Source organism: Branchiostoma lanceolatum, chromosome 6 (assembly GCF_035083965.1).
Source record: "Branchiostoma lanceolatum isolate klBraLanc5 chromosome 6, klBraLanc5.hap2, whole genome shotgun sequence".
NCBI lineage: Eukaryota > Metazoa > Chordata > Leptocardii > Amphioxiformes > Branchiostomatidae > Branchiostoma > Branchiostoma lanceolatum.
Window position 1 is genome coordinate 10997580 of NC_089727.1, and position 25819 is coordinate 11023398.

The 25819-nt window shown below is 42.5% G+C and overlaps 1 protein-coding gene and 1 long non-coding RNA gene across 8 annotated transcripts in view; one reads left to right on the plus strand and one right to left on the minus strand.

The window, feature by feature from the left end:
- The first annotated feature begins 1698 nt into the window (after positions 1–1698).
- The window catches only part of LOC136436550 (rho GTPase-activating protein 7-like), a 28707-nt gene continuing 4586 nt past the window's right edge, over positions 1699–25819 (plus strand). Inside the window, exons 1-11 of one of the 7 annotated variants that reach the window (XM_066430604.1) lie at positions 1699–1836; positions 3350–3408; positions 4548–4695; positions 5410–5577; positions 6752–6901; positions 7051–7084; positions 22178–22249; positions 22454–22535; positions 23645–23705; positions 24034–25343; positions 25502–25684. In XM_066430604.1, the coding sequence (XP_066286701.1) occupies positions 5416–5577; positions 6752–6901; positions 7051–7084; positions 22178–22249; positions 22454–22535; positions 23645–23705; positions 24034–25343; positions 25502–25684 (2054 nt within the window). In that variant the 5' untranslated portion in view covers positions 1699–1836; positions 3350–3408; positions 4548–4695; positions 5410–5415. Of the gene's footprint in view, positions 1837–3273; positions 3409–4547; positions 4696–5409; positions 5578–6751; positions 6902–7050; positions 7085–10481; positions 10820–15398; positions 15456–19999; positions 20129–21381; positions 21511–22177; positions 22250–22453; positions 22536–23644; positions 23706–24033; positions 25344–25501; positions 25685–25819 lie in introns of those variants that run through there. The other 6 variants (XM_066430606.1, XM_066430605.1, XM_066430607.1 and 3 more) reach the window with 6 other exon arrangements.
- Positions 7986–10114, minus strand: LOC136436553 (uncharacterized). Its single transcript, XR_010756056.1, has 2 exons — positions 9981–10114; positions 7986–9708 (listed from the first exon to the last, which is right to left on the minus strand). It is a non-coding gene; the product is annotated as an uncharacterized lncRNA (long non-coding RNA).

The window sequence follows — 25819 nt, forward strand, 5'->3', positions numbered from 1 at the left end:
CGGATACCATCGACGGTGTGTGTGGTTCTTCAAAAAGCCAAACACCCTCGACATCCCCTCCCCCCACCTGCCTCCGGCCATGACTTTGGTTGGCTGTTTGCGTAAACCCATGCTCTGCCAGCCTTCGGCCATTTCCTGGAAGAAATTCTGATTTCAATACATGTCTTCTAGCTAGTCCAGGGTGTATCCTGTACATGTGCTCCATGTACAACGAATTGGGGTGTTGGTCTCCTTGCCTTCCGAATGGACCTGAACAAGGACCAGTTACAATTACCCCAGTTTTCTTCAATCGCCACTTCTGTTTCTTTTGATATAACGTTAACTTTACTTACGTGAAAAATATAGTAGTGATTAATATCATAAGTAGTTTATCCACCTATATCATTTCACAGCAAGTTGGCATTACAACTAAAATGTTAACGAGCTCTGTGGCATCAAGAATCGTCGCTGGAAACTGATCGCTGAATAGGGGGCAGGTTTCTTTGAATAGAGTAATAAATGAGTCGGTTATAACTATAATGGGAGTTCGTGTTTTTGTGCATGTCGTGTGTCTATCACATATTCATTAACTTTCGCCTAAATATGCATGTACAGTAAACAACTGTATTAGTTTTCAACTCAAACTATCTTCAGGATATACATAAAGCTCAGTACTAGTCTCTACCAGGCTCCACAGGTCGCTGGAAAAATGGTAGAAATTTACCAAATAGACGGATAACATGCCAGGAGTTGGTCCGCTAAAGAAGTTACAGTTTGCGACCTACTCCTCTGGAATGTTATCCGTCTATTTGGCCAATTCCTACTATTTTTCCAGCGACCTGTGGAGCATGTTAGATGCTACAAAGACACCGCCTTTATTCATTTGATAGTAATGATAGAGACGAGGATATCAACCCTGTCTGATATCGATATCCATTATCCTAGTTTTAACAATTCGGAGTGTTTCAAATGGACAGAAAACTTTCAGTACGATAGATTGAAGCGAGTATGATATTGACAAACCCCCTATCTACGCGTTTCAGTTTCATCAGTTGTTGCGTTGTTTATAAATAATATAAGGCCTGGGGTGTTTCCGGTTACCGGACCGAAGCTAGCAACAGCAACCAACCTGCCGACCGGGCCTACCTTTTTGGGGAAGTCGACCGCTGGGTAAAGGGACATTAAATTTCGATCACAAAATCTATCCTTTTGAGGTAACTTTGTATCTGTGTACGTCCCCGTCTGTAATACTTTTGTAATACATGTACATGTACGTCTGTAAAACTGCCCTTCAGTATTTTATGATCATGCCCCGAAATTTCACTACTAGTAGCCTGGGTGCCATCCTAGTTGGTTTTCCGTGGCTGCTATACACATGATACACATACTAAGGCTACCGAAATTCGATTTTTGCCCCTTGTTGTCGAGTGAGGCCGCGAACTTTCTGAACTCCCTTGGTGGTAAAGTTTTTCTGAGGAAGACTTCGCCTGGCAGATACTTGTATGACGTGTGATCAGTTTGTTAGATAAAGGTGTGTCAGTTGCTTGGCTCTTGTTTGTTTTGCTTGACGTTAGCAACACGTCTTTAACGTTGTGCAGTTAGTAACAAAATTATTCATACATTGTAAGTGGGTTGGCAAGGGCATGAATAATTTTCACGGGACAGTCGAAAGGACACTTTTGGCCAATCAGATAACGTGACCAATCAGCGGCGCTCATGGAGTGGGTGTGGCCCGCTACGCCAGGGAAGATGGCCTCGGGACTGTCACGATATGGCAGAAGACTACTTCTTACTACACGTACAATTTAACAACTACGGACCCTGTTCACGGCCCTACAGTTCCTGCCAGCTATCAAGGTAAATTTCTGAATCGTTAAACTTTCCACAAATAGCGTTATTAACATGTTTTACACCTGAGTGAAGTTCTGACGAAGAAAGAAGGGGAGGGGGGCGAAGTGGACCCGGCGTTCCTTACCCTATAAACCCCATATGGACAACATATTACCTTCAGTAGGTCCCACAAATTATCTCGTAGATAATTTGTTGTATTGAGCATATTAGCTTATCCATATATTCACAATATTTGAATAGACTTCTAGTTCTGCAGCAAGTGATGTTACAGAGCGGTACAATGGGGAACTGATCCTTGATAAAACAGATATGAGTCATTTCCTCGACAATAGATTATTGTATGAAATCATTGTCATATGTGGCCTCCATTAACATTAATCTGCGCCGGGTTACATAAACAGTGGTTTTGAGAGATCTCTAGTACAGCACTAGTAACTGGTTACAGTATGTTCAAATAACTTAGGGGACACACACCAACACAAACAAACACACCAAAAACAGAGACTCTGTATATGGAGTGCAGTCAACAATAAAAAAAAAAGGACAGGTTGATTTGATTTATCAGGCTGTATAAAAAGACATATGTCATACAGGGGCTGGGATAACGTTCGATACGGGTGTTCTGGATCGGTCAATAGATTTCGTTATTACACGGGCTCTACTTTTATTACCCAGGCTTCCGTAGAATATATAGAATGCATTTCGAGTGTGACGGTTGCACCACTGTTGAAAATTCCAATATCGGATTCAGAGGTTGGAATCAATGTTGTTGCAATTTTTTTGTTCAAGGACACAAAACTCTCTCAACTTTTGGCGATTTTCAAATTAGACTGTGTGTTTTTTGGGAGGGTATGGCACAAACAAAATACAATGTACAACACAGTGTATTCCACATCATCCTCAGTGGCGGCCCTCCCGCGGTCGGGCCGATACCTCAGGTGATACGGAATACGCTGTAACTTGTATTCTACATTATATGTTGCCCAACTAGCCTGACTGGCTCAGTTTTAATCATAAAGGGCTGGCCTGGTAAACTGGACGATATACAGTTTACACAGGTATTAAAGAAGAAAACCCTTGGCAGTCCCCTTTTCTGGCGCCTCAACTTTTCGGCATGTGTGCATCTTTATCTAGTGGAATTTCAACAGACTGTCAATTAAAAAAACACAGTCAGAATATGTACATAAAAGATAGTGAAACCCAAAGGTCAATGACCTGGCCAAAGTGCATGTCACATTATTTTCCAGCACATTGCTTGGCCCGGTCTCCACTTATATTGTTCAGTCCCTAAGTGATCCACATTGTTACAAGGAGAAGAAAAGAACACCCCTCTTTACCGATGATGTAATGTTCCATGTGTCTGTAAAGTGGGTGAAACTCAGGCTGGTTACTGCTGATTAGGCCCTGCTGCCCCCAGGCTGATCAACAGATGACACATAACCTAACAAAAAACAGCCCGCACGGTCCGAGCGCTCTGCTTTCACAATCCTGACATGCCGTCTGCTCGTTTATTTTCCAGATTTTGGAAGAATTGTGTAAATTTCTACCCGAAAGCCGTACCAGAGGTGTAATGTAAAGGTGAGACGTCAGTTGAAGTTGTGTTAAGTCCAGATTGGTTAATGACTAGGCAGAAAGAGGCTGATCATATGGGTTGTAGCTTCGAAGTATTGTAGGGTATTATTTCAGATACTGATCAATTCACAAGGTGGGCATTAGTCTGAACAACTAAGTGCCAAAGGTAGCCCTTTTCTGGCAGGTTACCTGCATACATGTACTATATCTTGAATCTTTGTGAAGGTTGTTCCAAATTCTTGGCATATTTGGGCACAGTGTAACAGCCTGCACAGTTTGTGCCTTCCAGGGATTTGCAGGTATGCACAGGGATCAACATGGCATGCCTCCGTCTTTTATAAACCATCCCACTGAAGACAACATCTGTGTCTTGTCACTCTGCTGGTTTAGGAAAGCCCAGTTCTATTCATTTTGCGTTATGATATGAAGTAAGTCTGTGCTTTTAATGAAATACATGTAGTAGCTGTTGTTATTTTTACATGTTGTCATGTTCTGGGTTCAAGGACAAAGTTTCAGCCATTATGCTATGCAAGTGCTTATTTGTGTTCACAGTCGTCACACCATATTGAGAGTTCTGTTTTCCTTCCACGACAGAATCGAAAGACGTCCGTTCTGTTGAACACAGAATAGAATGTGCTCGGTTTGACTTTTTAGTGATATCTACTCTGGAAAGTTATGGTACACATGGATGAAAGAGTTAAGATTCTACTTTGTGACAATCTATATCATCTCAACATTATTGATTTTGAGGTCGAAATGGGTTTGCCCATAAGGAAGGAAATGGGTTTGCCCCAGGAATTCTTTACGCCCCACTCATTGTTTGAAAGCCTAGATTTTAAATCCAGAATAGAAGATGGCCTGTTTGACTTTTTAGTAATCATCTTGACTAACTTTTGTATATATATGTCCACTGTGGTTTCTCGTTTATGAATTCTGAGTTTCAAGTCAATACACTGATCCAAAATGATTTAAATCATGACTGTAACTTCAAAATTTCTAACATACTGCGATAGCATTAACCTTTTGGGGCATTTTTACATTGACCCCAGCGTTTCATTTCAACAAAGCTTGTTGCTTCAGTTTACAACTGTTGTTCATTACTAAGTATCTCATTGCATCAATAACTTTCTAGCTTCCCATTTCAGAATGGTAAACCATGGCTGATGTGAGAGCACCTAAGCAGACCTTGCATAGCTGTAGAGTGCAGAAAATGTTGAAAACATCTTCATCACTCTGACAAGGAAGGCTAGGGATGGAAAGAGTGCATTGTGAGTAAAAGGGAGGAATCACAAGGTGAGAGGAATATCAATTAGAAAGGCAAGCATTGAACACCTGTTTTTCACTCCCTCCCCATGCAAAAATTGATTGTTCATTATCAACATTTTACAGAAATGGACCATCCCAAGGTTGCTTATATTTCTAAACATACATATACATAGACTACATCCCACTCCAAAATGGAATTTTCCAAATTTGATCCTCCTGCAACAATAGGCTCTCCCAAAAAACTCTCATACTCTTCCAAGTTACACCTCCCCCACCTGTAGGTGCGAAAAACTATTCCCAGGTCAGGTCAGGTCATTTGGCATTTACATGATGATGCAGGAATCCAAAATATACAAGCAAAGAAGTCCCTATATCATCTCAAACAGGTGCAACCCAAAAATATGAAACAAGGCACTTCCACATATTGCACCCATATGCCAAATTTCAGTGTAATACTGTGACATAGTACTAGCCCACAATATACATTTTCGGTCTGAAAATGGAAAAGATAGATTTTTTTCTGATCTCTTTGTTGATCTCTCACATGATGTCCATGGCATAGATAGAGGTGAAGGAGAACTATGAAATTTGGCAGGGCATACAATTTTTTTTTATATTGTTTACATTTTTTGATGCTGTTTCAAATTTCATGTACTTGCCATTTCTTTTTACAGGTATTCTTATCTACTACAATAGCTGAATATTTATTATAGTATCTTTTTTCAATCTATCCATCTGCAGGTAAACATGGAAGATGATTGTTTATGGCCAAAGCGTCCAGACTCCCTGGACTTGATGTTGGACCTGCTGGACATTGAGTTAAAGAACCTTCCTAATCTGCAGAGCAATCCGACATCTGCATCAACATCGCTTAACTCCACACCATCCGAACAACGACATATCATAGGGGTGCGTACAAGCAAGTATGATATATGCCTTTCTTTTCATTATGCATAGACAAGGTCTGCCTGCATGCAGAGCAATCAGGATTCAGAGGGCATCAGTGAACTGGCCTGACCCAACATAAGTTGGTCTTGAGTGTATGGTGTAGATTTGAGGGAAAGTTTGCTCTTCTATACTGTAGCTTTTCATCTACAGTCTGAGAATACACTTAATTTACAAAAATGGTCACTTTGTATATAATTGAAGAATACATAATTGAAGAATACTACGTAATATCATAACATATCTACCCCCAGAAAATTTAGTATAGGGGTAGGGTGGGACTTTGCACGATGTAAACACAATACGGTAACCTCTAGCACAACACTGATGCATGCCCATCATTCTTTGCACGATATTTGACTTCATATTCTTACATGATACGACTCACGGGGCAAGTCTGTTATTCTTCACACTATCCATATGTAAACACAATGGCCCCTTACACTTACAAGCAGCACTGGTACAAGTCTGCTGTTCTTCACGTGATGTAAACACTATGACATTTTACATGACACTGTTGTAAAACCCTACTGCACTATCCTTCACACCACTCACACTGACAAGTCATGACCCATCATAAATTTTATGATGTAGACATATACAACACTGGTGCAAGACTGTCATTCTTCACATGCTACATAAAGTGATAAACACAATAACTATAGTATACAGTCTACTTACATAACGCTGGTGCAGGCCAGTGATACTTCCCAGGCTGTAACCAGGAAGATTACTTACACGACACTGGTGACTGGTGCAAGCATGTCTTACTTCAAACGATGTAGACTACATGTATTTTTGTGGTGTCATGTTGGCTTAACTTGTAGGGTGTTTGAGCTAGAACCCAGAGGTCCTGGGTTCAAATCCTCTGACATGCCACCTATGCTGTGCCCATATGAAAGGCACTTTGCAGGACTTTACTCACCGACAGGTGGAAATGGGTGCCTGGCTTTGGTTAGAAACATCCCTCAGATAGGATGTTGAGTGGAGGTCCCTTGTTTGTGGAAAGCCACACCTCGGGCATGTGAAAGAACCCACCACACCTATCGAAAAGAGTAGGGGTCAGATTCGGACCCTTTTATCATACTATCTGTACTATCATGCAACATTGAATAACACAGGACTCTTTCTTCTCCAGACCCATAGCCCACATGATAAGCAGGACTCAGTGACCAGCTCTCCCCTTTGTTCGACAGAGACGTCCCCCTACCCCTCACCTTTTACCTCCCCCACAGCATCACCTGATCAGTCCCCAGAACTGGGGCATGGCAGTGGTGCACGCCCAAAAGTGAGTGTCAACCTTGTCCCCACACTTCTCATGTGACCTCTGCGACACTTATTTTGAAATAAAAGTCAAGTAAAACGCAGAAATATTTTCTCTACATTTTTGTTATTATGCCTAAGGTGACTGAATGTTTGTCAATCTTTGTGTTTCAGGTTCAGACGGTGTGCACTCACCGTGAGCAGACAGGTGAGTCTACTTTTTCTGTTTTCTGGATATCTGCTAAGGCTACACTGAATTGAGCTCAGGGATGACATCTTTGATAGGGTTGAACACCCAAAACTGATCAAAGTGTGTATAGAATCATCTATTGTTTTAAATGTTGCGTACGTTCAAATCTACAACCGCAAATATGTTTACATTTTGTATGGATTAGCAAAGTGAGCAAACACCCCTCTGCAAAATTCTCACCAACATGCCAACACACACTTGCTGATTTTACCATGGTCTCTTTTAAGGGCTTTTGAAAAAAAAATGATGTCTTCACATGCTAAAACATTATGTCCTTGTAATTGTCAGGGACTGGGCCATGTGCACTCGCAACTCCAACTAGTCCTTTTGGATTTTGAATAGCTTAGAAAGTGCTTATTTTGTTTTGTCCCTCACAACTTAGTTCACATTGAAGTGACTAATAAACATGTTTAACTGAAGTGTGGCTACACAGCTTTAATATATGTATATTATAATAATGCAGACTGAGTCAAATCTTTACTGTAGTTTTGAACAGGGCACGATCTTCTCCCTTTTTTAAACCAACGAAAATTAAGTCACCATGGCCCGATTAAGGTGCAATGTGTTCACTGGATTGGTTAATATTTTGTGCCGGTAACTACCCCTGGCCTGGGTTACCTGGGTTATGTATTCTGGCCTAGGCTGGAATCTGACTGGAATATACCCTGGGGTATATTTTGTGACCTAGGCTGGAGTCTAGCCTAGATTACATTACTAGTAGGATGGCCATTTGTGCCTGTCTCCTGTGCACATTGAATCGCTGCCAAACTGTGCCCACTTTGGCACACTCACATATCTCAAAGTTCTGACATTTTCTCAACACCTCTGGCTTACTAAAATATACAGTTGTCACATCATCTCTGACTCTTTGTGTTGACATTTGCTTTAATCATAATCTCTGTACTATTATTGTCATCATGTACACAGAGGTCAAACAAAACGTCTCTGCAGTTTAAGGACTTGTTTTCATGTAAGACATTTTGTATTATACAGGAACAATTTATAGCTTACAATACGTCCCTCATAGATATGAGTTAGGATCTTATACAAATTGTAGACTAGTTAAGTCAAATGCATGGTGAAAAACTGTTCTCAGATTATTAATTAGTCAATATTTACATCTATATCATAGATGTGTGTCATAGGCCACACCATCAACATTGTCACATCCAAAAGGTTCTGCTGTCACTAACATATGGGTGCCATCCTAGTTACTGAGGGGCTCTCATTGGCATTTTAATGTTGGGCCTGCCCTAAATTACATGTTTACATTTATTGAAGTCCTGTTATGGAAAACACTGGAAATTGTTTCCTCATTAATTATACCAATCAAGCCCTGATTCCCGTTATTTTGGGCATGCATATTTTGTAATTAAACTGAAGTAGCCATTTGGCACTCCATTCTCTATTGGTTACATAGTTAGTCAGCACTGGGAGAATGTTAGGGTATTCTTGACTTACCTGTAGAAAAGAAATGAAAGGTTCATCGTTTTGTTTTTGTTGAAAAGAAGACACCTTATCTGTGTAACATGCCCTTTACCAAATACCCAGGACACCAGCCTTAAAACTGGCCAACTCCCTCCCAGCCCCCCTTAAAATCCAGCCCGTTGCAAATGTCAAGCTTCGCTGTGTATGCTGCCTCACTGAGATTCTTTTGCAGCAGGGTACATGAAAAGTAACTTACAAAATTCAAAGTGACAGCAACATAAAAAGCACTATCTGTATATTTCTGTTTGCATTCGTGAACCTATACAATAAAGGTTATTCACATACATTTGTATTTATTCAAGACTGTGACAGTATACATTGTACTTTTCAGTCTATATTGGAGATAGGAGTAGTAGCAGGCTACGTAGTTGTGCGTTCTTTGGTACATTTCAAAGACTGTTTACATGCAGTGTCATATATATACCAAATCCTTTATACCTGGGAAAATTTCTTTACCTTGACTCACTTGGCTTAATATCAGGTAGCATTACTTACAAATATGATTGAATATTCTATACATGCGTATCAAAGGAGGTTTGAAAATAGTAACCTCCTTAATGGCACATTTGATTTTGTAAATGTGATCTCCAGGCCACTCAAGCATAATTATGGAATAATGGTAAGATATATAGCAGCAAGGTAAAATCTTTTGCAATATTGTGATTGGTTGAGACCACTTGAATTAACCACAAAGCATAGTCAGTCGGCCTGAATCTAGCATAAAGTTACCTTTCCATGCAGTCCTCCATATAACCAATCAGTTCAACTCATCTCATGTCAATGGGTACAATACTGTTGCAATTCAATAGCTTTCTGCATGGGGGCGCTACCTACATGTGTGTGATACTGTTCCATAGGGGACATCTTTTGTTTTGCTGTTGGATCATTTTTCCAACCAGCCCAGATCATTTTTTCTATCAACCTGGTACCTGTCATTTAGCAAGGCTTAGGCACATTTTCCACATCATATAAACTGAGACTTACCCTGTTCACATCCCAATTGTTCTGCTGCAGGGGTCTGTGGTAGTGCACAGCAAGAAAGTGATAAAAGGGTTGAGAGGGTCTACCTGGTCCACTTTGCTCATGATCTGCTGCTGCAAAAAAAGAAAATGCTACAACTTGGCCATGGCTGAAAAGCATAAGAAGTGATGTGTTTTTAGTAAAAATTTGTTTTGGGATCAAACCTTATTACGGGTGTGCTGAGATCCGTTTAAATGTTGTTTTGACATTGCTTTAAGTTTTACAAGTTGTGCTCAGTGCCGTACCAAGGAACTTAGGAAAGCCACCGCCATAAATCTTGTCTTCGAGATTACATCCAGCACCATGTGATGGTGGCACTTCTCATGACTACAACAACACTACATACCCTGGCTGTCCCACTTTGGACAGGTAATGTTGGACAAACATATTAAAAGGCGGTTTCAGCAAACCCAGCACATTTGGCCTTCCCAATGCTTTAGGAGAAGAGCTGAGGACGTCCTCACACCAGGAAGTTGAGCTATGCTATTTTTTTTCAATTTCACTGTTCCTGGAAAAGAGGAACTCAGGAAGGAACCAGATTAACATGATTAACGTTAATCTCCAAGCAGATGTTGCTAGCAAGAAAGATCAAATTGTTTCAGTAGACCCAATGCAGTCTAGATATAGTCCAAAATTTTTAAAAAGTACTATGGTATATTCAATATTGTATCATTATGCCGACAAAAAGTGTTTTTTCTATAGACAAGACTCAGAGGATGTATGCATTTTCCGCTACAGCGCAACCCCAACATCTGCTTTGAGTTAAGTGTCAGGCTGTGACGTATTATGACGTCACATGACGTATGGTCCTTGCGGCCAATCAGCGCGTGAGCCGGGCGGGCGGGTTCCCCCACGTCGCGGTGTGTTGACAGTGGAGGGGACGTGTGTGTGATCACGGTAGAGCCTAGCGGCACTAAGACTTTAGCACGGAAGAACATTCTTCACAGATTCTTTGTTCAATTGATGTTAAGCGAGGACAGACGGTCATAAGGTGATTATATGCATCAACAGTGGGACGCTGGCGTTATTGTTGGGTTGTTGTGTAAATGGATTGCGGGCGTGTGGCCCGGCACGGCGGAGAAAAAAGACGGTCGCTCCAACAACATGTCCGACAGGAACTGAAGCTTCACGCTGGGAATCTTCCGTCTCCGGCTGGTAAAACCGAGGACCACTATTTCAGGAAAGGTTAGTTAGTCGGGCTTTTGTGTACATTTCACTACTTGGACTTACTACATGTCGTGAAATCCGTATGATTAGAAGATTTGAAGGAGGCGTGAAGATATAATCCCTAGCGTTACACGCCGACAGAGACCGGGCGGTTATGGACAAACAGCTGTTGCAAGGAAACGTTAGTTGTTTTTTGTTGTGTCGAATTTGGTCTCATCCCTTTGTCCCTTTAGAATGCCACCGGCCTTCTCAACTTTGCGTGTGTGTGGCGGTGGGGGTGAGGGGTGCGTGTAGGGAAAACGCGATATGCAGAAAACGTTAGACCACCACCCCCCTCCCTCCCCAACAGCTGCGGGCATGGCTACTCCTCATTGTGTTAGAGAATGTAGCCTTATGGCTGGCTGATTCCCGACGTTAGAGTTAGTCCGTCCCGTGCTATATGTGGTACATAGGGCCAACCTCTAATCCAACATGCCTTGTTTTTCACTTTTTCTTTAACTCATTGTTAGGAGCTCCAACTGCCTTTTATTCCTCTGGCAGAATGAGATTATAGATTCACCCCATTTGGCCAATAAATTATGTGTACTAATTTTACAGTTATGTGTACAGCCCAAGAAGTCTGGTAGAGACTACATGCAGCTGGATGACAGAAGTTATTTTATGTTATTGCTTATAGTTCTCTTCTTGTTTTACTACCAGCATGATAAAGGGAATCATCACTTTTTTGTGCCCATGAAGGAAGAAGAAAGACATAGGTCAACGTTAATTGTGTTAATGTTATAATATAACGTTATAACACTACATAACAAGTAACATTTCATCTATGGTGCCATCGTCTCCTTAGTTCTGATTTGGCCAGATTGGCTTGTGCCTGAGTTTGGTAAATCAAAGTACTGCTGCACCCAGTACCATGTGTATTCGATGGCATGCTGAGGTCAGCATGATAAACATGTTTGTGTTATGATAAATTGGAAACATGGCTGGAAAATGGTAACAGTGACACTTTGATATCGTCAGGGGCAACTAGTTTCTGTGAACAATGCTGGGCTAGTTCCCACATTTATGGCATGTCACGTCATCCAACTCCAAAAAAAAGTCCAAGGTTTTTGGTACACTTTTTTCTGTATCTTTTGTCCTGGACGTGCTATGGTCTTGACTTTTGTGAATGCTTTTGACGTCAGGAAGGAGTAGCTTTTTGTCCCAATCCCGGCTAATTTTGGAACTGGGTCAGCGGGGGCGTTTTTGTTAAAAACTTTCAAAGAGGATAGATACCTCAAGAAGGAAGGGCAAATTGTCATGAGTTTGGCATGCAGGTAGCTTAGACCCGATTTACACTAGGAAAATTTCTGGACGCACGGCAATGGTGCCAGGCGACAATCATGTTTATACTTATTATAGGCTTTCCCTTTTTTTGCTGTTTTTGCGGGGCTGGTTGTGGCCTTCCGCCACTTCTTACTTGGGAAGCAGAAACAATCGAATGCTACACAACTGAAAAAGCGAGGCAAAGCAGAAACAAACGACACGGAACAACAAAAAAAGCAAGAAGAAATACAATAGCATACTAGGCCTAGCTTGATACTTCCGTCACAGACACCCTGTCGAGCTGCCTTCCTCTGCTCTAGATTCTACTACCTACATGCACAAAAAAGCCGTTGTACGTCTGCGGTTGGTCGTATGATATGTCATTTTCTTACATCAGGTGGTCGCTGCATTCTTCCAAACAGGCCTTTTGTAGACTACCCCATGAAACAAAAGACAACACATGCTTGACAACTGATATTGACCTGGCCTCTCTAAAAGCCCAATCCAAGAGGACTTTGTTGTCAGTTATCATTACTTCTATCACTGGGCAAAGTGGTGTTGGGTGTTTCTGCTGGGCAGTTTCTGATTAACCCCAGACAGGAGTTGATTATCACAGGATGTTTGTGTTTGGCCTGTCCATCCCAAAAAGATAACATTCCCTTCCCCAGTTGGTGATTTTGAAACATACACCTCTGACTGTGCCAGGAAAATAACCTTTTCTACTTGATTTGACCAAACGTCATGTCGCAAACGTTAATACAAGACACAAACTACATGCATTTATGCACATTACAGTACGCAATTTTCCTCGCTTACATGGCCTGTAGATATATTATGTATAGAAATATCTGTCATTTTTTCTTACTTGTCTACCATGATACAACCAGTATTTTACAACCAGTACTGCTTTTCAATTATATGGGAAAGGGCGGTGCAAAATTGTTATGACCCATGTACCGGGGTAATAATGGGAAGCCCATGTAAAAGCTGTTGGGGGGAGTGAAAAAAATTCCTTTAATTTTAACTCTCTCTTCATGCAACATTATTATCTGTAATCTAAATAAATAAATAAATATACTAATACTGCACCACATGCAGTGATGAGCAAATTGAACAAAAACAAGGGTGTGCTTTTCACCATAATTTGATAAATCTACAAATACAGTTTCTCATTTACACAGGCGATGGGTGTTTTACTTAGGAAATTCCCCACCAGACCCATCAACTAACTGCCCTTGATATCATACAGTCCCATAGAATCCTTTTCCAAAATTGGTAGACAGGGTTACATGCACATATGCAGCTTAGGCTGTAGATTCAGAACATTATTTTAGATAACCAGATTTGCCTGATTCTTGATGTGAACAGGATCAGTGTTGTATGGGTGCGTGTTTTTGGTATCAATATCATATCAATATCGTAAAACACTGTCAGATTATCACATTATTTCATTTTAGTATTTATAAACCATTACAGTCCTTTACAAGTATGTGCTAAGTGTGCCTATTAGTATTACCCAAAAAGAACATTCAGTGAGGGGACTGAAACATCTGGTCTATGTAGACGGGCAGTCACTACAGACATGATTCAGAGTCAGAATGATGATGATGATGATTTGTACAGATGAAAGAAAATTTCATGCTTTTTTTTAGAAATTTCTGTTTGAGACGTAGCTACCAGTTATTTTGAGGGAAAATTAAAATCAACTCTATAAAGTTACCTGTATGAGTCATAACAACATTGATGTTTGATTACATGTCATGAAAAATTGTATCCATTACATTAGATAAAAGGAATTGATGGGATAAGAGGCTAATGGCTGTAATAGGAATGCCGCCATCCCACCTGGGTCTCATATGTCTCATTCAGGATTAATAACCATATTGGTCTGGGCCGCTATCATATTTCTTACTTAGATTCCTCTCCTGGGGAAACAAAATCAATATTGCAACAAGAGGTCAGCTCCGACCACATGAATTTGTCCACTAAGTGAGTTGGAAAGCAAATGCACCAGTGGTTATGCCAGACTATGCCGTTTTACACACTGTGACTGATATAGATAAGTACAAAAAAGGTTTAGGGTATAAACTATGAAATACATGTAATTCGAAGAAGAAAAAATTGTGTGGTTTTATTGGCATTTGGTATTTAGCCGTGGTCAATGGTCGCGGAACTGCAACCGACTTACTCGGACAAGCAGTTGCGATATTCATGAACATTTCTACGCCGACTGGGCAAATTTCACATTTCAGTTCATGTGTTCTGAAAGCCTCCTTTTTCATCTGCTATAATTAGTGTAAAGGACGGTAGTTTTTGCCTCAGTGGCTTTCACATAAGGATTTCTACAAAGTGATCATGTTCTTTTCGCTCTCTTTTTTTATTTACCACACAGTGTTCTCACCAGGATTTTTCACAGCATAGGGGCAGGGGCCGGGGGCAGCGCCCTGGTGGGGCTCAACATCAGAGTATCCGGGTGTTGCAGACTGTTGATGCGAATTTGTCAGGAGGCAGGGCTGCTCTGTTTTTTTATTATTTTTTTTCTATCGGGCTGCCATCTTATTTTGGCTGTGGTGAACTAACTCTAGACTAAGATCTCGTACCCAATCTCTGCTAGCTCTGTTGCCATTGCATAAGTTGAAGAAAACATGCGAAAGTAAGATTAAGGAAAACATAATCTGTTGCACGATATATTGAACATCTTCCCTGTCCATTTTGAAGTTTGCAAGCACTCTATCGACGATTACAGCGAGTCACTGGTGGGCGCACTGTGATCTCCCCAACATCCCATTGGTATGTAAACACAAACTGTCCAACCATAGCTGTCCTATGACACTGCTTTTTCCTTGTGTGAATCGGGTCATTGCACTCTGTCCATGGTGGTGCGCAGGCCCACAGTGCCCACACATTTTTTATGCAAATGACTTGTTCTTGATTCCCTCTTCAGCGGGCTTGGCCTCTGGAATGTCAAATATTTCTAAGCCATTGTTTGCGGCTGTCACTCGATATTTGCTAGGAGCAGCCCCTTCCCAGTCCATGGCTGCTGTGGAAGGGATGACCACAAAGGAAACATGTGTGGCAGCATAGTGATAATTGCCACCGTACACCTGCGGAGAATGGGACAGAGCCGCCACGACAATGGTCTCAGCTTTCTGAGAGCAGCTAATGTTGCGGATTGGGGCATGCCTTCTTTCAGCCAGTCCATGTTAGGTCATTCATGTTAACTACTTGCAAAAAGTCCAGTCTGAATGCTCCATGCGTCTTTGTTCTTCCTCTGGTTCTGCGGCTGCTGCAACAGGGTGCTGCTCTGCAGGACGGAGTCAGCAGGTGTCAGGCACACAGGAACTTCTGGACGGTGAGTTCTGTCTTAGTTAGCCAGAGAACATCTTGTCATTGTTCTGTCCGCAACTGTCCGTCTGGGAGGGAGAGACATACTTGTACAATAGCCTGAATTCAATCAAGCCTCCTGTGACTGCTCCCCACCCTGTAAACGCCTCGCAACCCAAGGGGAGGGGAGAGAAACCCCCGGACAGCTGAAGTTTGCGTTATACAGACTACTTGTACAAGTACTGCAGGGATCCTCGATGTAATTTTGAGAGAGGAAATGTGGAGGATGAAAAAGTTGATTTGAGACCACTACTGTATCTGCTTGTACATCAGAGTTGCTACCAGGGAGACCTGGCAGAATTTTGAGTGAGGAAACAACAAAGTAGACTAAGAGTAAGACAGGAAGTATGATATCACATACCTTGATGGTAAGAAAGGGAATAAGGTTAGAAGGCTGGCTTGTGTTGGCCTGCCTAGATCTTGTGAAATCCTTGGCGAGTTCAGTGTAAACTTCCTCCTCTCTCCTAGTGTTACTGACTTTTTTGAAGACAAATCTCCACATAAGAATATTTTCTTTGCTGTGTCCGCTGTCTTGGTTGATAAACGTCTTCTAACACTGTCTAGCTGTGGTGAATATGCTTGAAAACAACTTGTGTGGGCCGTATGAAAATTCGTTAGGAAGGGATAGCAGCAGAAACAAGGATATGTTTATGTACATATTATGTTGAACATGTAACCTTCATTTGAGATCCATAAAACGATATTGCCAACAAACCAATCTCCACAAACTGGATGAAATAGGATGTACTGATATGTAAATATACATCATGATATATAATGATGTAACACATAGCCATATGGCAGAACCGGATTAGAGGATGCCAACATTTTTGAGGGGAGGGGTGTATTCAGGACACAAGTGCTGTGTTGACATGGCGTAACGTCCGTCTACCCAGGCTTGTGTTCTAATTGAAGTTTGTCACGCGAAGGGGCTGGAATTCATGCAATACCTGCGAAGCCTATAACCCACTTCACTAGACTAGAGTACATGTGGCTGGCCGTGCATTCTCTTCCATGTTTCTATTGTGGTCCTGGCTTTGCTTTAGTTTGTACTTCGTTGTTTTGATCCCAAAGGTAGCTTTTAAAACCTGTCTATGCCTCCATTGTCGGAGTCTTTCTGGGACATGAGTATGAATAGGTGTCTCCACTAGGGCTTGGTCTAACAGTGGTGTTACCCGATACGTCATGTTCTGTTGACACGACCCCCAGGATGGCGGCTCAGTGACGCGCCTGCCTTTGCGCTGCATACATTATGAACAAGCATGTTATTACCAATCAGCTTGCCTGTATTTGCTCTGTGGAACCAATAATGCTATGTCAACATCAACAGCAGTAAACCAGGCATTCGCCCTTCACCTGTCAAAGTGTGCCTTGTAAACTCCGTCTACAGATTCACCTGTTAGATTTACTGGTTGCTTATGGACTCAGTGGTTGGCGGAGCAAGGTGTACTTGTTTGAAATGTTAGGAATTGTGTTATTTGTCGATAACTGCCAATCATGGTGTCTTTGTAAGTCTCCATCAGAGCTACCGGTTTTCGTCAGAAACTGGACGTTACCCGTTGTTTCACCACTTCACTTGACCTGAACAATAATGATGTTTTTACAGGCTTGTTACATACTTACACTAAGCCGCATTCCGATTGTTCCAACTCCCTACAGGCACATTTGTAGTTGTTTTGCCTTGACCACAGAACCAGTTGCACAACAAAGTAGCTGTATCTCCTTGGGTGGTACAACACTGGGCACATAAATGTGCCTTCTCCTTTGTCTGCCATCACACAAGATGTAAACAGCAACAGTAGAGAAGGTCTCATTCATGACGTATTACTCCGAGTGGATACCATAAAAGAGTGCCGACCAAAAATGAAAGGCCGCGTAAACTATGTTCGGACGTATCTTTACATACAAATCAATGGGAGTAAAACTTGAAGATGAGACTGGGGGTATAAGTCATTGATCAGGCAGTGTGTTCATCTTGCTCCACAAGTTGGCTGCTAAAACCTTATTGACACTACAAATTCTTAAACGCTCACATCTATACGATAAGAAAATGACAGTGCTCTCTAGTACTTTTTCTTTCAATCTCTAACAATGAGACAGATACCCTGTGTGGGAGAGTAAAGTGGTTTCTCACAGCCTCACCATTCAGTACAGAGTGGGTGATAATTATGTCATTCAGATGTGCCTGCCTCCTCTCCACCCAGTTTTACCACTTCTATTATTCCTGGACAAAAGAAGATCCTGGTAGATTTTTGCTAGATTGTGCAGCACAGATATGCTGTGTGGATGTGCAAATTGCTTGTCAGGCCTATGGCTCTGGCTTGTTTGGGACGTCTTTTTAGGTGTTTATATCAGGCTGCCTTTTTCTTTTGTCAGGTTATCTATTTATCCTCCAGCCAAACCCCTGCTGGCATACGCAAGCATTACTGCCTTATAAACCTAATCACTTTAACACATTAGAGTCCTTTACAAGTATGTGCAAAGTGTGCCTATTAGTATTACCCAAGAAGACCATTCAGTCAGGGGACACATAAAATCTGGTCTTTGTAGACAGGTGGTCACTGGACAAGATTCAAAATTATCCAAGGGACCAGCAAAAAGTGGTAACATTGGTCAGGTGGTCCTTATGAAGAGATGGTCACTTGTGCAGGTCTCACTGTATTAATCTATAGGTACAAAGTAGTGCCTGTACAAAGGCTTCTGATGGTGCTTATTCTAGTAATAATTTTCTTCCCACAAAACTCCTTACCCGTAAGTTACATGTGGAAGTGAGTGAAAGATTTATAAGTAATTTTGTATGTCCATTTTTTTCCTTGTGTAAATAGGTTCAATGAACTTTGTATAGGTGATTTATTTTCCACTAAGAAATTCAGTCTATTTCAGTAGAAAATACCATTTCTGGACGTAAGTTTGAGAAGCTGTTGAAAGAAAATTATAACGTAAGAAAAATTACACCAAGGCCTGGCTCCGTCGGACAATTGATCCTAGCTTACGTGTTCATGTGACGTCATCTGCAGTGTTATGCTCTGTTGCCTTTCAGTCTGTGATTGACACCTTTTCAAAAAGGTGTTTACTTCTTTTTGATCAAGAATAATGCTTTTCAGTCAGCCATGAAAATGGCCTCGTGCCAAGGCTTACATAGTGGTTAGCAGCTATATATAGGGTGTGATGGCTTTATGTGTCATAAGTGTGGCCTTGACGCACGTGACAGGGGATGTTCACCATTCCCCTCATGCCCTGAATGTGTTGGTGGTCACTATGACAAGGCTGTGGTGGATTTAATGTAGTACAGAACAATTTTGATAGGAGAAATTGTATCAATCACCATGTCTGGATTTTGTCAAGACCTGTCACTCTAATATTTCTTAAGTGATGGAGGTATTGTTTTTTGGTGTCTTCTTCATGTATGTCTGTTTTTTTCTCTCAGATATTTGGGCCAGCAATAACCGGGTGATTATTTGGTAGGTCGGTACAGGTAGGTCTTGGGAAGGCAAAGGTCAAGGTAGCTTTCTTTGGTACAGCAGGAAAATGTCCAATCCATATTTTAAGTCTTTTGTCCTGGACATGCTATGGTATGGTCTTGATTTTTGGTTGGCAGAATGAGATGTATGTAACTTTTGAATTTAGGAAGAAGTTTTGACCCCCTTGCAGTTGATTTTTGAACTGCAGGGGTGTTTTTGTCAAAAAAAAGGACGGATTGTCATGATTTGAGGCATGTAGGTACCGGTAGCTTAGACAGACATGTACAATGTACACAAGTAGGTGCAAGTTATGCAGATTAGGACTTTATTTATTATAGTTCTAGTGTTTTCCATAATAGGCCTTCGATATGTCAAATGTCATCGTGTGGAGTGTGCTTTAAAGGTTTCCCCTGTTCCTAACACCATGTTTGTGTTTGTGTCTGCAAGGTAAGGCAGTACATGTAAGTTGTAGCTGCTTTTATTGGGTTATGTTCTCCACGTGTGTACAGCACGTTCATGGTAAGATATCCTGTTGTTTGGTTTCAGGCACATGCCCGTGGGTGGGGGGTACAAAAAGTTGTGGGAAAGTCTATGTGCAGCTTTCTCTAGTGGTGCCAGGTTCCTCTTTGTTAGATTGTTGTTGTTGAGAATAACCACCCAATGCAACTGTTTGGTTATCGCTCACTGTTGAATGGCAGAACAGAATGAGAACTTAACGGGTGGGCAGCACAACAGCCAGGGTCCCGACTGCTTGGCAAGACAATGAGTTTGTCAACAATTTCCCACCATATTACATGTCCGCAGCACATTTCCCAACCTATAAGGTACCCATTTTCGGGATAGACTGACAGTGGCGCTTTGAAGGGTTGCCATGTTGCTATTACATTAGTAACCTTGCACCCTTCTCTTGCCTTTGAAAATTCCTTCGCAGCACCCGTCATCCTTTTGTACACAACTTGCGAATACATACACACCTCCGTTCTCACGGCTCGGAGGGATCATCGTTTCACAAAACAAACACACCACAATGGACGAGGCCGACACAAGAGGAAGGTACCGACTGTTTATTAGCCAGTGTGGTCGGGAGAGCATGGGCACATGACAGCGGCAGGCATAAGGAACGGTCTTATTTTGGGCTTCGTGCGAGCGAAGGATTTACTGGGTTGACAGAAGTGTGGAGGTGAGTGGTTGGATGACTCTAGCTGTCCACTCAGGTGTCAGCTGCATTCCATGTGCTATCCTACACCTCCGTGTTTGCACTTTTTGGGGCTAGTAGTAGTAGTAGAAGTAAGTACTGGTTTAGGGTCTGACTAATGCAGGAATGTCCGGTTGTCCTGTTACAAGCTTAGGGATGAGACAACTACATATCATACTGGTAAAACTGTTTGGTTTGGGGCGGGAGGAAGTCTGTGTAACACAAACTCTGCTGTCCGTTGTCTATGACAGGCCCCTTCCGGCCAGCCGAAGTTGGGCGGCTGCTAACAGTGTGGTTTGATCAGGCTTGGGGGGAGGGGCATGGAAAAATTTTGTTGCTTGTTTTTCTATGACTAAGTTAGGCAGGTTGATTCTCACCTTGTCATAGCTACAAGACAAGTTTGGTTTGATGGTTTGTGGCCAGGTCCCACTGCATGTATAATGTATGTTTGTTATCCAGAATAGAATTTGCAAATACGCTCTGGCCATACATACAGAACTTCAGAAAATCTTCCAGAAGTTAGAAATAGAAACAGCATCTATTAGTCTATAATTAGGCCAGACTTTTTGGGTGGGAGTTTCATATCTGCTGTTCTGGACATGCTATGTGACCTTGTTTTTCAGTGTTACCGTGATTTGTCGGGAGTTTGGGCTGTTTTTTTATGCCTAATGTTAAGTTTTGACAACCAAATCTGTATGATAGCATCCATGCATAATGTACGATATTCTTTTCTAACAGATTTCAGGGTAACTAACTTAAAGAAAATACTTTTCAAAGAAAAAGTGACAAACTTTAGATACTGACAGAAATATATCTGTTCTCCCTGGAGTCACAACCTGGAATTGGCCTCTTTCAGGAAAGAAATATCAAAACATGATGTCCTCCAGTCACTACAGGCATGCTGGGACTCAGATAACCTTACAAACTTCCATTGAAGGTTTATCTGAAGTATGCCAGGTATTTACATGTACTTATGCAGGCATAAGGCACTGTGTGAAATGTGGCAATTGGCTACCATTGTGTGTGCCTTTCACTGATAAGGGACTGTACCATCTACACGGCAGGTTGCGCACAAGAAAGGTTTTGGACAATACGTGTATCTCATCCTGGTTAGCGTTTGACATGCAGTCAAACAAGTGGCTAAAACTGGAACAGGTGACCTCAAAAGGGAAGTGTTGTACGAATATGCGTGTTACGCACTACAGTTTCCTCCCCTCTGGCAGCTGATGGAATGGTTGTTTCCTAATTTGCATATCAGTGAGCGATCAATCCTGTGGCTTGCAAGTTGCATGCATGTGTGGATCAGTTGGCAGGACACTTCCCTGCACCAGAGCTTTCCAATCCAAGACTGGAGATGTGGCTGTCAGGTGGGGCAGAACAAGTTTATGTGCTCCTTTGTAGCCTGCCCAACTCGTGGCACTTGCGGTTTGGTTTTGTGAACAGACTGTGTCCTTGGTTTGAGCCAGAGCAGTTGTTGCTGTGTTTCCCAGGGGGCCATGCTTTTGTGTTTCTGGAACCTTTGGAATGACCTTTGGAAGGGAAGGGCAATTATGGGCTGCATACATTGTAGGTTAGGCTGTGATTTGCAGACTTAACCGCACAATGTTTTTACAGAAAGTTAAGATTTAGATAGGTAAGATTACTTCAGAGTTGGAATTCGCATTGAGGTGACATGTACAGTTGGGTGGGGGGATGAAATACAGTACAGCATTAAAACCAACAAAAAAACATGCATATGTGATATGACCACAAGATGGTGTGTGTACATATGCAATTGCTATAGCATTGTTGCATACATATGCGAATGCTAACCAATTTCGCTTATTGATCCAGTGTGAACATTAGACCTTAGCTATGTTCCTAACCCTATTGTATACTTACTTATTCACGTTTGCTCCATGTCATCTGTCCTTGATGTCAAGCCACCATCACCACAGCAACCTTGATCAACGTCAAAAGTACAATGAAATCATTTGATACGCTGCATGATGATGATGTTAGATTATTTGGCTGACTGCTCTTCTGTTGTTACAGAACTTGAAGCTATAGAAGCTTGCAAGTGGCTGCGTGACTGCGGGTTTCCTCAGTATGCTCAGATGTATGAAGGTGAGTTGTCTGCTGTCTTGTACTGGAGTTTTGAAATGAAGTTATGTTTCAATGAGCAATTTTCTAAAAAATTGAAGCAGGAGGCTAGGTGGCATCAGCCTAATAGTAATACATGTATCTGTTTCTAGTCATTCCCGCAGATTATTCATATGTAACATGAACTAATGTTGGTTACACTTTTTTCTCTTCATTTTTTCTGTGTAGATGCCTGTTTTCCTGTGGATATAACGTCAGTGGAAACCGATCACGACTTTCTTGATAGGGACTCTATACAATCATTGATTCGGTGAGTTTCATTTTTGTCAGTATATTCATCATGTCTCGCATGAAATCCCTCATGACGGTGCGGAATATCCCGCGGTGCGTCCAAGCATGTCGCAGAATACCCACTCGGCATTTGCGGGTTGAGAATCTACGCTTACACATTTTAAATTTGAAGTGTAAAAAAGATGTTTTGAATCCCAAATGCACATGATGTATCCAACAAAATGGCTGTCCTGAAAAATCCTGTAAGTTTGCTGTCCAGCATCATCCTGTGGGGCATCCTTGACTGTCCCGTGGGATATTCCATAACTGCACCATGGGATATCCGTCACTGTCACATGGGATGTCCCATACCGCACAGTGGGATATCACAGGCCGCACCGTAGGATATCTCATACCGCACCACGGGACTTTGATACATATACAGAAAGCTGTACGGAAAGCTGTACCATACATGTAGTAAGTTATTGAGCAGCTGTGTTGGATTATTTAAACTGGCTTCTGAGCTACAATTTACTGATTTTGCCTGGCCCGAATTTGAGGATCGGTAGGTAGGTTTGGTCCAGCCAACTGGCACATACATGTTTATCCATCTTGGGTTGAACTGTGAAATAAATACCTGAGTTACTGGGCTATAGGGCTGAGGTCATATGTTTGCAGGAGGTACACAAAACAAACAGAGCCAGTACCATAGGGGGTCAACAAACAGGTCAGCATCCAAGAACCTTTGGCCAGTTTGGCTGTACTGAGGTGTTTTTTGTCAGGCAGTTGTTGCATCCATGTATATTTGCCTGACTGTAAATGGATAAATGTTAAAACCCCAGGCTTGAATTAGATATCAGGTTTGAAATACTACCTGCATGTGCAGGTGAAATTGTAGCTGTGCAGGGATTTCTGATGGATACCTGCACTTAACCTGTGCAGCAAGTCTATTTGTCAGAAGTACAATCGGCACCATTCAAGTTTAGAGTTGCAGGTCCACAGATATAGTAACCACTTTTTTTGGTGAGGGTTGTATGTCACTCACAGTCTGGTTACATGTTTTAGTTCAAACCTGCCACTGATTTAGGTTATTTACGCATATTCCAATACTTCAGTTCAGATAAGGAGCTAACTTTGTCCTCTCCTCAGACGACTGCGAACACTGAACAGATGTGCCAGCATGAGGATTGAAGCGCCACGACCACAAGTGGTGAGTTCAGCCACACTAAAAATAACCCCGATAGCTAATCACGTAAACATCTGCACACACTACTTTATTTACTCAGTGAACTGGTATTTTCTTTCGCCAGTTTTGTTTGGAGATTATGACAAACCTGCACCACATCTAACTCCTCCCGCTCCTTTTTCTTGATGTTTGTACATATTTGTTGATAAGACAGTATTTTGGAGTAAGAATTTATATAAAGAAAGGTTGCTGCTGAAGCAGAGTTGATTTGGTCATGTCAAAGTAGCCATAGTGATAAACAAACAGAGTGTTTGCCTGTGCTGACCTACTTGTGCCCTGCCTGTTCTGTCAGGTGGATGACTCGGATGAAGATGAGCAGTGCGCCATCAGCAATAAGTGGAAGTTCCAGCGTGTCAGCCGGCGCTGGTCTCGACTGGAGGATTTCTCACAGGTACCAGAGGTCACGGTGGACCTGGTGCCCGTCCAGTCGTCAGACATTCCCACCCAGCTGGCCACATCCTACAGTAGTTATGACAGTGTACTAACTGATAGTAGTGATAGGGTGGAGAGCTATAGCTACACTAGTGCCAGCAGCTTTGATAGCCAGACAGGGGGCTACCTGCGCAGCCCTTGCATAAGTAGGAAGACCTCAAGGACCAAATCTCCTGACTTTCCTGGACTACTTCCAGTCACAATAGAAATTGAGCCTCTTGAGCCAAAATCACCCCCGCCAAATGACAATGGTAGGGACCATCGGGGAGTGAAGGGACTTCTGAAAAGGATGGACACGTTGAGACGGAAGCGAAGTCGGAGTTCCAGCAGAAAAAGGACACCTGGCAAGGATCGCGTTGTGATCAGTGGGCCAGTGCTTCAGGAGAGCACCATGAACCAAGCCAAGATGGATCGGCTGAACTGTGTTGATGTCAGAAAGACTGACGAGAATTCCAACGTGCAGGGGAAGCTGGAACAAGGTGAGGTAGTAAGGAGACAGCCCGGGCAGGCAGCAAGCCCACACTCAAGGAGCAGACGAGAGGGTTGTGTTTTTGATGATGACATTCTGAACAGTTTGAAAAACCCAACCCCCAAGTACAGTCCAAACACCTACAACAGGAGAAACGAGTCTCTCTCTCGCCGTGACGGTTTCAGCAGAAGCAGTGTCGTTAGAAACGGTTGCATTTCCACAGCTCGCGGAAGCATGTTGAACTACCACACTGGGAGCTTCAACTTAGGCACTGGTACATGCAAGGATGTTTGGCGCCCGGTCATAAAGCGGCAAGCCTCAGAAGACTCTCTAGCAACCCACAGTATCTACGACAACGTTCCCACGTCATCGCTGGACACAGCGGGAGACATTGCCGCACCACAGGACAAGGTTGCTGCAGTGGAGGAAATCCTTCAGAGCATCAGTGGACTGAGTGAGGAGATCATGTCCATGAGCTTGTCAGACTTTGACGAGGACAGCAGCCATAACCCTAGCAGCGCCCCTCCCACCCTGTCCCCTCTGCATCAGCAGGTCCGGCTGGAGATAGAGGACAGGCCGGCGTTCCCAGACAGCGACATGGGCATGTCCAGCTCTTGGGATGAGCTGGAAGAGAGGAGAAGAGCTACGCAGAAACCCAAGGACTCAGGAATGGAGACAACGTGTTTGAACAAGCTTGCTGTGTAAGTCTTTATGATTTTATTGCACTGTTTATTTCAGCTATTAAGTGTTTTTGTTTACCCATGCTGCATGTTTGCATTTTCATTTGCTGCGGCTTGTATCTTTTATGTGAAAATTAACTTGAAATGGGAGTTAAAAGTGAGTCGTTTCTTGCATACAGCGGCAGACGGTCGCGGGTACAATGGCACGGCTTCCAGAAGTCTCGACCTATCCTGCAGTTCCAACCACTCCAGGTCCACGTCTTGTCGGCAGGGCAGCTTCTTGTCCTGCGCAAACTGTCGCTCCTCAAGCTGACCGCCCTGATGGAGAGATACTCTCCGTCCAACCGAAGCGGCTGGAACTGGTGAGCTCCTCCAACATAGCTTTTGTTCTGCTGGAAGTTAGTGCACTTACAGGTGCTTTCTTCCAGCACCTGTTTTCTTTGCGACTTCAGTAACACTGTAGTTTTACAACCCTGCTGCAAAAAGAGTAAGGATAA